Source organism: Suillus discolor (genome assembly GCF_016758755.1).
Source record: "Suillus discolor strain FC423 chromosome Unknown F5147scaffold_22, whole genome shotgun sequence".
In the NCBI taxonomy this organism is placed as follows: Eukaryota; Fungi; Basidiomycota; class Agaricomycetes; order Boletales; family Suillaceae; genus Suillus; species Suillus discolor.
This window is the reverse complement of record NW_024541269.1, coordinates 371,158-384,323: the sequence shown is the minus strand read 5'-3', so window position 1 is coordinate 384,323 and position 13,166 is coordinate 371,158. Positions and strand designations below refer to the sequence as shown.

Sequence of the window (13,166 nt, the reverse complement as noted above, 5' to 3'; positions counted from 1 at the left end):
TCAGTCTTGCCACAACTTAGAAGTATGAACATGAATACCGAAAATACCGTTTCCTCCTTGCCTGCATCCACTCGCTGTATAATGATTCCTGAGCTGCTATGGAAAATATTCGAACAAGTCACTGTATTTGATCCTTTTGTAGTGAGTACTGCTAGGCGTTTTCAGAATTTGAATGGGTGATGGATTCCTTGAGGTAGAGAAGTACTACAAAGACACTCTTGGCGCTCGCCTTGACGTGCAAGTCATTCAGCGAACCTGCGCTGGACCTTGTGTGGCGAAACCTGCATGGGTTTGAACCGCTTATCAGATGTCTCCCCAAAAGCCTATGGAAACACGAGGATGGAAAGCTAGTCAGTCAAGCTCTGCCTTATGCTCAAAAGTACACCATTTCACACCATTTCACAGGAATTTCAAAGAACCATGACCCTCGATGACTGGTCCATTTTTTGCAAATATAACCATCGCGTCCGTTCACTGGTCAATCGATGTTATCCGTTGTACATAAATCACACAAACATCCGTGACATTGAAATTTGGCGTGCCCTCAGCTATCCTCCCTTCTCCCTTCCACTGCTCCCCAACTTGACGACCCTTACCTGGACTGAGGTTACCAATGAGACATTCCAATACATTCTGTTGTTTGTGACCCCACGGTTGACGGAGCTCGATATTTCCGTGGCCCGTTCTGGTCCATCCTTCACCCTTGGCCCATCTGAACAGTCCACCTTTTCGTCTATCGCAAAGTCGTGCCCTTCTGTCTCGCATTTCAGTTTGTCTTCCCAGAGATATGACTCCCAACAAATAGTTGGAGACACATCGATCGCGTTGCAATTCTGGCCTCATCTAACATCGGTGAAGATCGGAACGGTTTCCGAGGCAGCCATACTACATCTGTCCAGCTTGCCTTCACTCCGAGTCTTGGAATGTGGATTGCCCTCAACTTCCATATCTACAGATGCACAGAAGCTCCTACAACGGCCTGCTTTCTGCGCGTTACAAGAGCTGACCGTAACATGCAAAAGTCCAGTCATCTTAGACGCTTTTTTGGAGAAGCTCGCCATCACTCCAAAAATATTATCCTTTAAATTCGCTCGTGGAGTGGATCCCGCGCTCGTCATACCAGCTCTGATTTATCGTCTATCCAGTGCATGTGCACACAGTCCACTACAAAAGGTGCAGCTCCGCATTCTGGACGATGATCAGCCTGCTGATCCCAACGTTTCAATCGGAGCTGCCGCCTTTCAACCACTCTTTGCTTTTCGTAATCTTCGCGTGCTCGACTTCGTAGCGGACGGCCACTGTACCGTGCGAATGGATGATGCTTCCCTTTTACAGATGGCTAAGGCCTGGCCACTCCTGGAAGAGCTGTACATCTCCAGATACTCCCATTCAACTTATCGAGTTACTCCGCACGCCTTCGTCCTGCTGTTGTGGCATTGCCCACGTTTGCGCTCGGTCGCTGTTCTCATAGACTGGTCCACGATAGATGTGCATGCCATACCCTCTGACCTTCCATACCAAGGATTTTCTCAGAAGGCGCTAACCAACTTATATATCAATGGTTGGAGAATTGAGAATCCGACATCAATCGCCGCTTTCCTTTCAGTCATCGCACCCAACGTGCGATCCATCAGCGGATGGGACTCTGATATTCATGGGTATGACTCGGATGCAATAGACAATTCGTGGACAGTGGTTCAGAATTTGATCACTACTCTACCCATGGTCCGTGAGCAAGGGAGGAGAATGGTGCTGAATAGGCTGATGCAAGGTTCGTACAACCACCACGCCGCTGCGCAGCGGGGGGGCCGATACTGAAGAAACCAGTGTTGGTGATGTTTCATGGAAGATGCAGGAAGTGAGGGCGACTCGGAATACTATACGGGTCTTTCTTGATCAAGTCACTCCTCATCTGAGTCTCCCGACGAATCTCTTTCCCATCTATGTCTCCCAATTTTACAGCAGGACTACGTACGTCATGACCTGATATGATATCAATGTTGTAGTATATGGATACAAAACGATCAACCTTTCAGATGCAGACTCACCTTTTGCTTCTGACATACTCCTCGCCAGCTTCATATCATCTCCACGAGTTGTTCGCTAGTGTAGGTCGGCATTGCTCGAAGCGTATGTGTATGTGGTCCGATTGATAAAACATCGGTGTGCTGATTCGCCGGAGTTATACTACTACATAGTAGGTCCACGCAAGGTGTACGACACTTTAAGCTTTAGATTTAATAGGACGTAGCTGGTAATCTAGGCCTCTGCCGCAAGGTGGGCAATAGATGACTAGTAGTGTACTAGGCAGACCACCTATGCACACGTGTGACGTGCTGCAGTCCACCTTCTCCTAGCTGCTACAACGGGAGGGAAGGGCTAGTAAAGCGGAGGGCAACGGTTTCGATCCCTGCAGAAGATCTCGACAGGGGGCTTTAACGCTGCCCCGACCGCTTGTACTTCTAGTTCTACGTAGGAACTCTTCCTTTCGACAGGAGTAAATATTGGTCCGTGCCCTTGCAACAAGGGCAGGCTGCGATAACCGACCGGCCTTAAACAAACGAAGGTTTAACTATTTGCAATGGGAGCACTAGTGCGATTCTTGCCGTTTGGGCCCTGCGAACCAAACACATACGACTGGCCGATGCTACATTATCGAGTCCATATAGGTAACATGGCTCTTTTAAATTGCGGCAGGTAACAGCCGTGCCTCGAGGCCAATATTAATATTGTGCGACCGAGCAAGTTGTCCGAATCCGAATTGCATACTTCAGGTTGAACCTCCAAACTTGTAACTGGCACAAGTATGGAGGCTGAAAGCGCCGAGCATCAACGTGCTCACAACAGGAGCAGTCCTGCCTCTTTCTCGCCAGCATCTACTCGCTGTATCATGATTGCTGAGCTTCGGTGGAACATCTTCAACCTGGTTGGTCCTCCTGATACACCTGTTACTCGTAGTATTGGGCAGCTTTCGGAAACTGGATGGGTGTCTTTCGACTTTCCCCGTACGAGAATGACACTCCTGGCACTTGCCTTGACGTGCAAGTTATTCACTGAACCTGCGTTGAACATTTTGTGGCGACACCTAGGTGGGATCGAACCTCTCATTAGGTGTCTCCCACAAAGCCTATGGAAACAGCACCGGGGAAGACTAGTCAGTATTTAAGCTTTGGCTCACAGGCACAGTACACCAATTTACTCTGTTTGACAGGAATTTCAAAGAGCCATGACCCTCAAAGACTGGACCATTTTTTGCAAATACAACCACCGTGTCCGTTCATTGCTTAATCAATGTCATCAGCAGTACTCGAGAGACATGAAATATGGTGCCGAGATTTGGCGTGCCCTCAGCTGTCCTCCCTTCTCCCTTCCCTTGCTCCCCAACTTGACGTCCCTTACCTGGACTGAGGCCTCCGACGAGACACTTCAATATATTCAGTTGTTTGTGACCCCAAAATTGACGATGCTCAACATTTCCTCTGTCCATTTTCTAGTACCCTTCACATTTGGTCCATCCGAACAGTCCATCTTCTTATCTATCGCAAAGTCGTGCCCTTCTATCTCGCATTTCGATTTCGATTTCGGTCGAGATACGGATGATTCCACAGAATCAGTCGGAGACACGTTGCAATTATGGTCTCAACTAACATCGGTGAAGACTGGAACATTGCCCGAGGCAGCGATACTACACCTGTCTAATCTACCCTCACTCCGAATTTTGAAATTCACATTACCTTCAATTCTCATATCTGCCGATACACAAAAGCTGCTGCAGCGTCCTATGTTCTGTGCATTACAAGAATTGAACATATCATCCAGAAATATGGTCTTCTTGGACGCTTTTTTGAAGGAACTCACTATCGCTCCAAAAATAGTCTCCTTTACGATCAAGGATGGAGTGGGTTCCGCACGGGCCCTGCCGGATATGATTTCTCGTATATCCAACGCATGTGCATACAACTCACTGCAACAGGTGCAGCTCATCATCACTGCTCGGCCCCCTGATCTTGAAACTTCAATCGAAGCTGCGTCCTTTCAACCACTCCTTGCCTTTCGCAATCTTCGCGAGTTCTGCTTCGTAGTGGGTTGTGTTGTGCGAATGGATGATGCTGCCCTTTTGCAGATGGCTAAGGCCTGGCCCCTCCTGGAAGATTTATCCATCACAGGATACCCCCATTCAAGTCATCAAGTCACTCCGCACGCCTTCGTCTTGCTATTGCGGCATTGCCCTCATTTAGTCTCTGTTGCCATTCCCGTAGACTGGTCCACGATAGACATGTCTGCCATACCCCGTGACGTTCCTTACCAAGGATTTTCTCACAACGCACTATCCCGTTTAGCCTTTGAAGGTTCGAAGATCGAGAATCCGATATCGATTGCTGCTTTCATATCAGCTATCGCACCCAACGTATCATCAATTCAGGGAGATGATGAAGATTACTATGAGGATGATGTCTTTTCAGAACACTACCCGTCCTGGAAGATGGTTCAGGATCTGATCCCGGCTTTACCTATCATCCGTGAGCAGGGGATGAGAATCATGCTGAATAGGTCACTGCAAGGTTCATACAGCCACCGCGGGGTCGCGCAGCGCGGGGGCCGACAATGAAGAAGCCAGTGTTGTAGTGATGGTGGTGTTTTCAGGAAGATGGTGGAAGCGAGGACGACTCGGAATACTATGTACATGGATCTTTCTTGCTCAACTTTCTCTTCATCAGGTTACTCCTCCCAATCGGAGTCGCTCGACGAATCTCTTCCCCATCTATGTCTTGCAATTTTATAGCAGAGCTATATACGTCATGGTCCTGAGGGCCTGATATGCTATCAATGTTGTAGTATACGGATACAGAACGATCAGCCTTTCACTCGCCTATTGCTTCCAGCATCACCATGCTCCTCGCCAGCTTCGCATCATCTCCATGAGTTGTTCGCTATTGTAGACCATTGTTTGAAGCGTGCATTGGATATATGCGGTCCGATTGATGAAGTTTCAGTTGACGGATCTACCGTCCCGCGTGCTTGATATGAGCATCATCTCCGAGTACAGCCAGTCGCAAACTCTTGAACTTGAACGTCAGAGCTGCGGACGGCAAACACGCGGGGCTGTTGACAGCAGGTTCGATTAGAGGGTTAATTTATCTATTGCAGCGCTTCCTTGTAGATCCTCCACCATTTTGACACTAGGATTGTGGCTATCAGCTTTGAGTCATTGCTCGCGGTGCGGTGGCTGGTTGAAGAATCAGTCCATCGCCTCCAAGTTCTTGAGCAATTCCACTAACCTATTCATGAGTGGTCAGGTCGATGTCAGTTGTCATGTTGTACCAGCATCGACAAGAAAGTCCGAGTACATTGAGCGTACCTAAACTGGGCGACCGTCCTGCAGACAATAGCACACAACGAAACTAGGTAGCAAGCAACACCTGGTCCCGAGCCGTCCGCGCACATGTCAAGGTTTTTGTGCCGGGATGGGTGTATTTGAGATCTATACGCCTGTTCATATCTAGTACATCGAGCCTTCACACCACACAGACGCGGCTCTGAGGTTCGCTCAGTGACGAGAAATCCGTATCGTATTTTACACATGTAAATGTGGTTGATGCGGAATACAATGTGACGAAAGAAGAATTCGAATTAGACTAATGATCCCTTGGATCTTGAGTCTACAGGCCCAAGGCAACGTGCGCATTTTAGGCGGGCACATGTGGCCTGTTGAAACAGGATGGGGGCATGAAAGTGCCGATGATAAGGAGGTCTCTGCATTGCAGGTCCTTTTGTACTAAGGAGATACACAAATGTGCTCTCCTAGTCATAATCGCCTGTTCATCATGTGAGAAGGCTGAAATCTAGAAAATAGTGTCAGAAAAATCTTACCGCCACCGCCATCATCTCCACCACCACCGTCTCCAAGACCGTCCATATCGTCTCCTTCACCATTATCGAAATAATTCTCCGCATAATCATTGTCATATTCCTCGTCGACGTCGTAGTCGGAATCAACTGGCTGTGATCCAGCATCTGAGCGTTCGTCGCCCGACTTCTCCTGAAGAGCTTGTTAATATTCCGAAAATAAAAGTATGTCTGAAGTCATGACATACTGGGTCCTCAGCGTCCTCCGCTAAGTCATCAAGATTGAGGCGTTTGGTGGCGCCTTTCTTGTCAACTGTTGATACATTCAGTAACGGTGTAAAGTGAAAATAGATCTACTGACCTTTACGTTTTCTTTTTGGATTGAAATAGCCCTCGAATATTTCCGAAGGAAAAAAAGGTGCATTAAGGTCCTTCCGCTTCAGTGTAGGCTGAGAAGCAGGACTTTGGCGATATTTATCAGAATAACGCTCCAAGTCTGTAAAGCAAAGGTATTAGGTTCCTGTTTATCAATCACTTACGATCATTCAAACCATTTGACTTTGATGTTTCGACTACGTAGTAGGCTGATTGCCGTAAACGGGTAACAAATCCGGTTTGCAGATCACAGATTCGTTTCTCGTCAGCAGAGTAATCGGTGAGAACGGGCAGAGGATCCAATGGCTGTTCGAATAAAAATGAGATTACACACTATGATGTTACAAGATTGATGCACCGCACTGGGTACAACGCGTCTCCTTCTCTGGACATCGCTTGTATGTCTGCAAATGTGAGACCCATAGGAGGCATGCTTCCTGCACCGAAGCCACCACCGCTTTTAAAGCCGCCCCTTCCACCACCTCGTCCACCACCGCGTCCTCTAGACATAATTTTTAAATCTTATTAGAGACGATGATCAAAGATGCAAGTACAGCACAGCATGCATCATGCTGAGTTGAGAAAGTTTAAACTCCGAAGCGTTATATAACAAGGACTTGCTGTGTTAGGGTCATCTCGCGTCGCCCCTTTGCCACCACCACCACCCACCCGTCTTCTTTGTTGTCAAGACTCTCAAAACAGCAGTAATCTCGCCTGCAAATAATTCACGCGTTCTTTAAAAACTTGAAATAATGGACAAATCGCTTGACGAGGTTGGTGTTGAATTGTAAAAATTTTCCGCCACGCGTATATAAACCATGATATTTAGGTCATTTCTTCTCGCCCAAGGGGTGCCCGTCGTGGTACTGGTCGTCGCGGAGGTGCAGGAGCCAAGGCCCAACTTCTTGGAACTACTGGTGCCAACCCTGCTGCCCGCGCCGCCACTGCCGGCGCTATTAAAGCCACAGCCACCACCTCTGCGCAACCCGCAGATAAAATCATCGTTTCCAATCTTCCAACAGATGTGAATGAAGTCCAAATCAGGGTGTGTTGTTTTACTTTTGGCGACCTTGGCGACGTGGCTAATCTGAGCATGAATATAGGAGCTATTCTCCACTACTGTTGGAGCCTTGCGCGACGTCACCTTGCACTATGATAGCGCTGGACGGTCGAAAGGTGTCGCAGCTGTTCACTTCCAACGGAAGGGCGATGGTACTTTGGCCTACCAGCAATATAACAACCGATTGATCGATGGGAGTTAGTATCGCCTACTTTATTGTCTCCTTCCTTTGTCTCCCGCAAGAGCCCTTCATCCGTTACGGAGATCCGTTGTCGCTGGTTCTCTATTTGGCCCTGCCAAAAGACGTGCATGCGTGGCGGAAACGCCTATATGCGGGTTCTCAAGACTCTTTTGGTGGCAGAGTCTTGTCCCCACAGCCTCGACACCCTTGGGGTGGGTACCAGGTTGCAGGTTGGTCTGAAGGCTTGCTGTCCTTTGAGCTTGCAATTCTGGTGCCGTCGCAGTGCACGTCATTCCTCATGGCTCAGTCTCGGGATTGAGTTCCAGGCCGGTGCAAGTATTATGGAGTGACAGGCGGGGAGGTACTCCAAATCTTCATCCCTTGACCAATCAGGGCGGCCATTCGTGCGCAAGCAAGCCTCAGCTATTGTGGCATATTGGAGGAGGACAGAGTCGACAATGTTCTTGGTAACGGTTTGGACAGTGGCATGCTCCTCGTATCCGTCCCTTTTGCCTGCTTCCTCGCTGAAAGCACAGCCGACTAACGAATGTCTATCTCTTTTTCGCATCGTCTCGCACGTCAACTACAGAACGCCCGATGAAGATTGAGATCGTAGTCGACCCCGCACGTCCTGCCCCGCCCGCTTCGCTCGTGTCGCGTGTTGCTCCTGCCGCTTCCGCTCCTGCAACTTCAGACGCTCGAAGTGCAAGGTGGGTACAGCAAAGTTGCTGATTCCATTGTCTTACCTATTCGCAGACCTGCCACACGTGGCTCTCGCCGTGGAAGAGGCCGTGGAAGGAAGCCGAATGAAAGACCTCAGAAGAGTGTGGCTGACCTTGATGCAGAGATGGAGGTTTGTTTTTGAACCTCGTCTCTGGAACATCATGTTCATATAGATTTATCAGGATTACACTGCGAGCAATGTCGTTGCTCCCACTGCTGCTTAAAGTAGCCCGTACCATGTGTATCTGCTAATGCTGATCGTTCTGTTGTTCTACTTTGATAACGATCCGATTTATTCTTAGTAGTTTCCGTCCTGTATTTTACACGCTTGCTTTTCTGGGACTCGAGTTTCTTTTGTGATTGAGTCTCTTCATGTTCGATCAGAAACCTGACATTGACTGAGTAAAGCGAGTACTTTTGAGGGCCAATTTCTCAATACAGCGGCGAATTGGCGGCGAATAAGTGCAGTTGCTATTTCTGGTCATTTCAATCTCCTTTGTCTTGAAGCTTGAAACCCCTCCATAACCTGCATTCTGGCTATGGATCTCCCTGCAGAAGAGGAGCAGCCGTTGTATTCTCAGCGACCTGAGTGGGCCGATGTCGTTCCTTTAGAACAGTACGAAAGTGTCGCCCCTCTTGCGCCCATCTTTTATACGGATGAATGTTCGTGAGCAAACCGGTTTGTCTGCAAACCCTCACTCAATGCAACGATCGGGTGGCATCTATTAGACAGAGATGCCACGAACTACTTCAGAGGGATCGTCAAGAGCGATGAGATGAGTCCCAGGGTGTTGGAGCTCACGGAGAACATAATTCGGCAGAATCCTGGACACTACTCTGCATGGTGAGTGTGGGACTTGCTCTATCATGCACTTGCAGTCGAACACAGGTGACGTTTCCATGTGCGATTAGGCAGTACAGGTACAAAACACTTATGGCATTGAAGTCTCCCCTCGACGATGAGCTTCAGCTGATGGATGAACTTGCGATCAAGCATCTCAAGACATACCAAGTCTGGCATCACCGCAGGCTGCTCGTGCAGCAGACCCGCAATCCCGGCCCTGAGCTCGAGTTCATCGCTAACTCGTTGCAAGTTGATACGAAGAACTACCACACGTGGTCGTACAGACAGTGGATCCTCGCGTACTTCAACGACGACGCGTTATGGAGTCATGAGCTGGATTTCGTGGAGAAAATGCTTGAAAGTGACGTGAGGAATAACTCTGCATGGCATCACAGATTCTTCGTCGTCTTTCAATCTGGGGTACGAAATGGGGATGAAGACAGAGATGCGGTTGTCCGGCGGGAGCTTGCGTAAGTCCTAATTTGAGTAATGTGGATTTCTGGAGCATTCACGAGTTGTACAACAGATTCGTGAAGGAGCGAATTGCAATTGCACCGAATAATGCATCTGCGTGGAATTACCTGCGCGGGGTGCTTGATCATGCTAAAATGCCTTATTGCGAACTTCAAGCATTCGTGCTGCCTTATTCTCTGCCTCAACCTCCTTTAGATACACCCCCTGAGGTCGTTGATCTCGAGAGTCCTCTTCCTTCGAAGGATGCACAACTGCCCTGCGTCGCTGCTGTTGAATTCATGGCTGATATTCACGAGGCAGCAGGGGGTGGTGACTTGGTGAAAGCCACTGAGGTGGGATACGTACTTCACGAACTTGGCAAATAGCTGACCTATCGTAGCTTTGGAAATCTCTGGCAAATGAGCACGATACTATACGCAAAAGGTAGGTCACTAATTAAGCACTCTGTGGTACATACCTCACTGATTACTGTGTAGATACTGGGAATTCAGGATCGCGGAATCCTTGAAGACCAAATCAGCTGGTGACGGCTGATGGATGCCCACCTTAGCACATCATCAGAATTCTTTTTTTTTTACGTCGATCAGGTAAACAGGGCATCATCAAATACTATGTGTGGTTTTCGTTGGTTTTGCATCTCCTCCACTAATCAGAAAAACTGGATCCTGCAGTTTAAAGTATTTCAAGGAGCCTGTGCGAGATCTCCAAATAATGCTATCAATAAATGCGCCTGGAATCAAAGCTGTTCACTGAGCGCTAGTTTATATGTTCTAATTCAGGAGGTTGGTACTTTTCCTCTACTATGTTCGAGAACCCCTGCTTCTCCCACCGCAATTAATTCGTCATTGTGTACCTTCTTTGCACTTCCCGATCATCCTTTCGTATCACCGCAGGCTGTGTCGGCAGCGAACGGAGCTCATCGCAGTCCATAATTGTGAACCCGCTCCTCCCCTGATAGATACCAAGACCACTGGATAAAGGTGAGGACAATGTCATATTGAGTGGAATTTACACGGTGTAACAACTTATAGTGATGTTTGTGGTTCGATAGCTGCAGTATTTTTTCACTCATGCGTCAAATCACTACCCTGACGAGTAGAAATGTTTATATTAGAAACGAAGAGAGAACATCTATGGCATATCGTTAGGTACGTGTTAAACAAAGGCGGTAGAACGTATGCTGGGTGAAACGACGTCGTACGGAGAGGATTGTTAGACGATGAGACGGAGAATGAAAGAGGGATACAGACTCGGGCGAAAGGTGTTGCAATACATACGATGCATATCAAGGATGCAGCGAAACGTGCAATCATTTTCAAGCTGACTAACTTAGCAATCAACTAAGTATTGTGCCATGAACGACAGCATCAATGCCAAGGCAAAAACACGACTTACTGTAAGCACGTCTCAGCTCCTCGAGATCCAGTATATTGTCGATAGCAACACAATATTTTTCAGTGCAATCCTGTTACAGTAAAGGGCGTGTCATAGGTTGAGTCCTGCATGCATGCGAAGAAAACTCACACTTTTCCATGTGCACGCATCAGAGCAGCACTGAGAGTCTTCATCGCAATACTTGCCAACGGCAAGACAAGTATCGTTGGAAGTAGCTAGGGTTGTACTGATGTACACAGATGCTGTCAAAGCAGCCATGACGGCGAGCGATGATAGATGCATGAGTTATAGGAGGTGATATGAGATGGGTCCGAGGGGCTTTCGAGTAACGCCGATGGGGAAGAACTTCAGCCTGACGGCACGCTTGTATGTTCTGAAGACCTTTATAAACATTCGGGAAATATATAAAAGATACGAGTGTGGTATCCCAGGAATTGACGATCGGATAATGCGATGTGGCTTTAGACAAGCAGTTCGGGTCCGCCTCTTTCTTAGAAGGAATGATTATCTTCCTTCGTCTGCACAGGTTTGTCTAGGGGTGACCTACCGTGACATTGACAGTTAAACTGTTCGACTTGCCGTCGAGTTTATCTAGACAGGGATCAGTCAAAATGACCTAAATTTCCGTCCAATTTTATGCACAAGCTGGACTTGTTGGCCAGGCTTTTTAGGTTTGTGAATTGAGAATATTCTTTGACCTACCAAATGTTCGGGGAAGGTCGTTTCAAACTACCACATTAGTCCACAAATGCCTCATCATGGTTGAACAAGAACGTTCGTATTTCTTATAAGTAACTTCGAAGTTCATTGTGCCGTACAACGTGGCAAGTATTATGCTCAGTCTTAGTTGGAAAAACTGAGAGGAAAATGATATCGTACAGAAGGGAACGTGGATGAAGTGTCTCCAGAAGTGCTAAGTTGTGCGTGTAAAATGGATGTGTGTATCGATTTCGTTCTTCTGTGGAGGGGTATCTCAAGAGCCAGTGAAACTGTCCCAGTACATTGACCAATCTCAGCTGCAACTAGCTGAGAATTATACCACATGAGCAACATCATCAATACAGAGATATAAATATGACTTACCCTCGAGCTGCCTCTTTTTTCCTGGGCTTTCTGTTTCTGGACCTTCTGGGCCTTCCGATTGATCAACAGCGCAATATTTGTTAGTGCAATCCTTTTATAATCCGCAAGTGTGAGTGAGTACTGGTCATAATTCTGGACATATTATAAGCAAACTCACAGTTGTATACATGCACGAGTTAGAGCAGCAGTCAGGGTCATCATCGCAAGTCTGGTTAATGGCCTTGCATGTCGTGCTGAAAACAGCTGGTATCGCACTGACAGTTATGGATGCTGTCCAAGCAACTATGATGGCGATCAAGGATAAACGCATTATTTGCAGGCGATATTAGATATTCCTCTTGGGTAGTAAGTCTGAGATGGGGAGAAAGACAGCATGCTTTTATGTCCTGTAAACACTTTGAAAGCGAACAATTGATGGGGTAATCCGAATCGTTCGTCGGCTGCGACTGACACAATATATGGGTGATTCTAATGCGTCGGAACTATTTTATGACAGTGAGGCGGTTCCAATACTTGATATGGCTTCGGAGACGAGCAGCTCGGGTCCGCGCAACAATTCACTACTTCTGTAGTCACGGTTGGACCTTGCACGACTCTTCAAGTTGCTGCCTGGGTCGTACCGTAGTACGTATAGATCTGTGCGCGACGCGCGTGCAGTTTTTCCACATGCTGGAGTTGGCGGCCTCTGTTCGTGCTTTTCAATTGTTTCATAAATACGTAATGTGACAACTGCCAGTGTCACCTGTTTATTAGTATGAAGTTCCGAATTTACCCTATAGGCGAAGGAATATTCAATACGCCGAGCAGGTTCGTGAAGCTAACCATCTCTTCGCGTTGTCTTCGGGCGGCTGCATGCATGGTCAACTCAACCGGATGATGGTGATTGGTACTTGTCAGCACGTTAACATGACCCATGCCCCGAGTGATCCAGTCGGTGACAAAAAATCACCATCTTCCAATTTCACAGCACGCCTTATCAATATTTTGATGAGGGGAAAAGGCTCGTGCTAGAGGAACTACGTATCGCTAGGTACCGATACTATACAAATGTAGTAGCAACTATGTCACATCAGTCCTAGTTGGAAAGACTGAGTCCAATATCGTATGGATATGATTACTTGTTGAGGGTGTGGGCTGAGACAGAACGAAAGGGGAACGCAAACGAAATGGGTATCGAGAAGTGA

At 47.6% G+C, this 13,166-nt stretch overlaps 7 protein-coding genes across 7 annotated transcripts; 4 read left to right on the top strand and 3 right to left on the bottom strand.

Moving 5' to 3' along the window:
• Window positions 1-420: 420 nt before the first annotated feature.
• On the top strand, window positions 421-1,818 carry F5147DRAFT_772786 (uncharacterized protein; the record flags this gene model as incomplete). Its single annotated transcript, XM_041441377.1, has 1 exon — window positions 421-1,818. The coding sequence occupies one exon, from the start codon at window positions 421-423 to the stop codon at window positions 1,816-1,818; it is 1,398 nt and encodes a 465-aa protein (XP_041293805.1).
• Window positions 1,819-2,806: 988 nt separating this feature from the next.
• F5147DRAFT_772785 (uncharacterized protein) lies at window positions 2,807-4,609 on the top strand (the record flags this gene model as incomplete). Its single annotated transcript, XM_041441376.1, has 2 exons — window positions 2,807-3,154; window positions 3,212-4,609. 2 exons carry the CDS (start codon window positions 2,807-2,809, stop codon window positions 4,607-4,609), a joined length of 1,746 nt encoding a protein of 581 aa, XP_041293804.1.
• Window positions 4,610-5,476: 867 nt separating this feature from the next.
• F5147DRAFT_690926 (DNA-directed RNA polymerase III, subunit Rpc31) lies at window positions 5,477-6,763 on the bottom strand. Its single transcript, XM_041437107.1, has 6 exons — window positions 6,586-6,763; window positions 6,399-6,528; window positions 6,209-6,343; window positions 6,096-6,160; window positions 5,872-6,040; window positions 5,477-5,816 (listed from the first exon to the last, which is right to left on the bottom strand). Exons 1-6 carry the CDS (start codon window positions 6,730-6,732, stop codon window positions 5,803-5,805), a joined length of 660 nt encoding a protein of 219 aa, XP_041293803.1. The 5' UTR covers window positions 6,733-6,763; the 3' UTR covers window positions 5,477-5,802.
• An 89-nt stretch (window positions 6,764-6,852) lies between these two features.
• On the top strand, window positions 6,853-8,564 carry F5147DRAFT_690923 (uncharacterized protein). The gene is made up of 6 exons (XM_041437106.1): window positions 6,853-6,995; window positions 7,052-7,267; window positions 7,326-7,479; window positions 8,053-8,173; window positions 8,220-8,316; window positions 8,369-8,564. The coding sequence occupies exons 1-6, from the start codon at window positions 6,975-6,977 to the stop codon at window positions 8,408-8,410; spliced, it is 651 nt and encodes a 216-aa protein (XP_041293802.1). The 5' UTR covers window positions 6,853-6,974; the 3' UTR covers window positions 8,411-8,564.
• A 95-nt stretch (window positions 8,565-8,659) lies between these two features.
• On the top strand, window positions 8,660-10,244 carry F5147DRAFT_634805 (uncharacterized protein). The gene is made up of 6 exons (XM_041432870.1): window positions 8,660-8,849; window positions 8,916-9,030; window positions 9,099-9,500; window positions 9,557-9,836; window positions 9,884-9,927; window positions 9,981-10,244. Exons 1-6 carry the CDS (start codon window positions 8,726-8,728, stop codon window positions 10,036-10,038), a joined length of 1,023 nt encoding a protein of 340 aa, XP_041293801.1. The 5' UTR covers window positions 8,660-8,725; the 3' UTR covers window positions 10,039-10,244.
• Window positions 10,245-10,480: 236 nt separating this feature from the next.
• On the bottom strand, window positions 10,481-11,545 carry F5147DRAFT_690912 (uncharacterized protein). The gene is made up of 3 exons (XM_041437105.1): window positions 11,029-11,545; window positions 10,900-10,969; window positions 10,481-10,832 (listed from the first exon to the last, which is right to left on the bottom strand). Exons 1-3 carry the CDS (start codon window positions 11,179-11,181, stop codon window positions 10,717-10,719), a joined length of 339 nt encoding a protein of 112 aa, XP_041293800.1. The 5' UTR covers window positions 11,182-11,545; the 3' UTR covers window positions 10,481-10,716.
• Window positions 11,546-11,658: 113 nt separating this feature from the next.
• Window positions 11,659-12,677, bottom strand: F5147DRAFT_690910 (uncharacterized protein). The gene is made up of 3 exons (XM_041437104.1): window positions 12,140-12,677; window positions 11,983-12,073; window positions 11,659-11,925 (listed from the first exon to the last, which is right to left on the bottom strand). The coding sequence occupies exons 1-3, from the start codon at window positions 12,181-12,183 to the stop codon at window positions 11,743-11,745; spliced, it is 318 nt and encodes a 105-aa protein (XP_041293799.1). The 5' UTR covers window positions 12,184-12,677; the 3' UTR covers window positions 11,659-11,742.
• Between the last annotated feature and the right edge of the window lie 489 nt (window positions 12,678-13,166).

What these genes read in the sequence shown, in the direction of transcription:
- F5147DRAFT_690923 (XM_041437106.1), top strand. Translation starts at nt 6,975, where the DNA reads ATGGACAAATCGCTTGACGAG. An exon ending in TCAGACGCTCGAAGTGCAAG is followed by an intron (nt 8,174 to 8,219) that starts GTGGGTACAGCA and finishes ACCTATTCGCAG; the next exon opens with ACCTGCCACACGTGGCTCTC. An exon ending in ACCTTGATGCAGAGATGGAG is followed by an intron (nt 8,317 to 8,368) that starts GTTTGTTTTTGA and finishes TAGATTTATCAG; the next exon opens with GATTACACTGCGAGCAATGT.
- F5147DRAFT_634805 (XM_041432870.1), top strand. Translation starts at nt 8,726, where the DNA reads ATGGATCTCCCTGCAGAAGAGGAGCAGCCGTTGTATTCTCAGCGACCT. An exon ending in CATCTTTTATACGGATGAAT is followed by an intron (nt 8,850 to 8,915) that starts GTTCGTGAGCAA and finishes GGCATCTATTAG; the next exon opens with ACAGAGATGCCACGAACTAC. An exon ending in CCTGGACACTACTCTGCATG is followed by an intron (nt 9,031 to 9,098) that starts GTGAGTGTGGGA and finishes ATGTGCGATTAG; the next exon opens with GCAGTACAGGTACAAAACAC.
- F5147DRAFT_690926 (XM_041437107.1), bottom strand. Translation starts at nt 6,732, where the DNA reads ATGTCTAGAGGACGCGGTGGTGGACGAGGTGGTGGAAGGGGCGGCTTT. An exon ending in AAGGAGACGCGTTGTACCCA is followed by an intron (nt 6,529 to 6,585) that starts GTGCGGTGCATC and finishes TTATTCGAACAG; the next exon opens with CCATTGGATCCTCTGCCCGT. An exon ending in TCCAAAAAGAAAACGTAAAG is followed by an intron (nt 6,161 to 6,208) that starts GTCAGTAGATCT and finishes ATGTATCAACAG; the next exon opens with TTGACAAGAAAGGCGCCACC.
- F5147DRAFT_690912 (XM_041437105.1), bottom strand. Translation starts at nt 11,181, where the DNA reads ATGCATCTATCATCGCTCGCCGTCATGGCTGCTTTGACAGCATCTGTG. An exon ending in ATGCGTGCACATGGAAAAGT is followed by an intron (nt 10,970 to 11,028) that starts GTGAGTTTTCTT and finishes TTACTGTAACAG; the next exon opens with GATTGCACTGAAAAATATTG. An exon ending in GGAGCTGAGACGTGCTTACA is followed by an intron (nt 10,833 to 10,899) that starts GTAAGTCGTGTT and finishes TTGATTGCTAAG; the next exon opens with TTAGTCAGCTTGAAAATGAT.
- F5147DRAFT_690910 (XM_041437104.1), bottom strand. Translation starts at nt 12,183, where the DNA reads ATGATGACCCTGACTGCTGCTCTAACTCGTGCATGTATACAACT. An exon ending in ACTCGTGCATGTATACAACT is followed by an intron (nt 12,074 to 12,139) that starts GTGAGTTTGCTT and finishes GGATTATAAAAG; the next exon opens with GATTGCACTAACAAATATTG. An exon ending in AAAAAAGAGGCAGCTCGAGG is followed by an intron (nt 11,926 to 11,982) that starts GTAAGTCATATT and finishes TATAATTCTCAG; the next exon opens with CTAGTTGCAGCTGAGATTGG.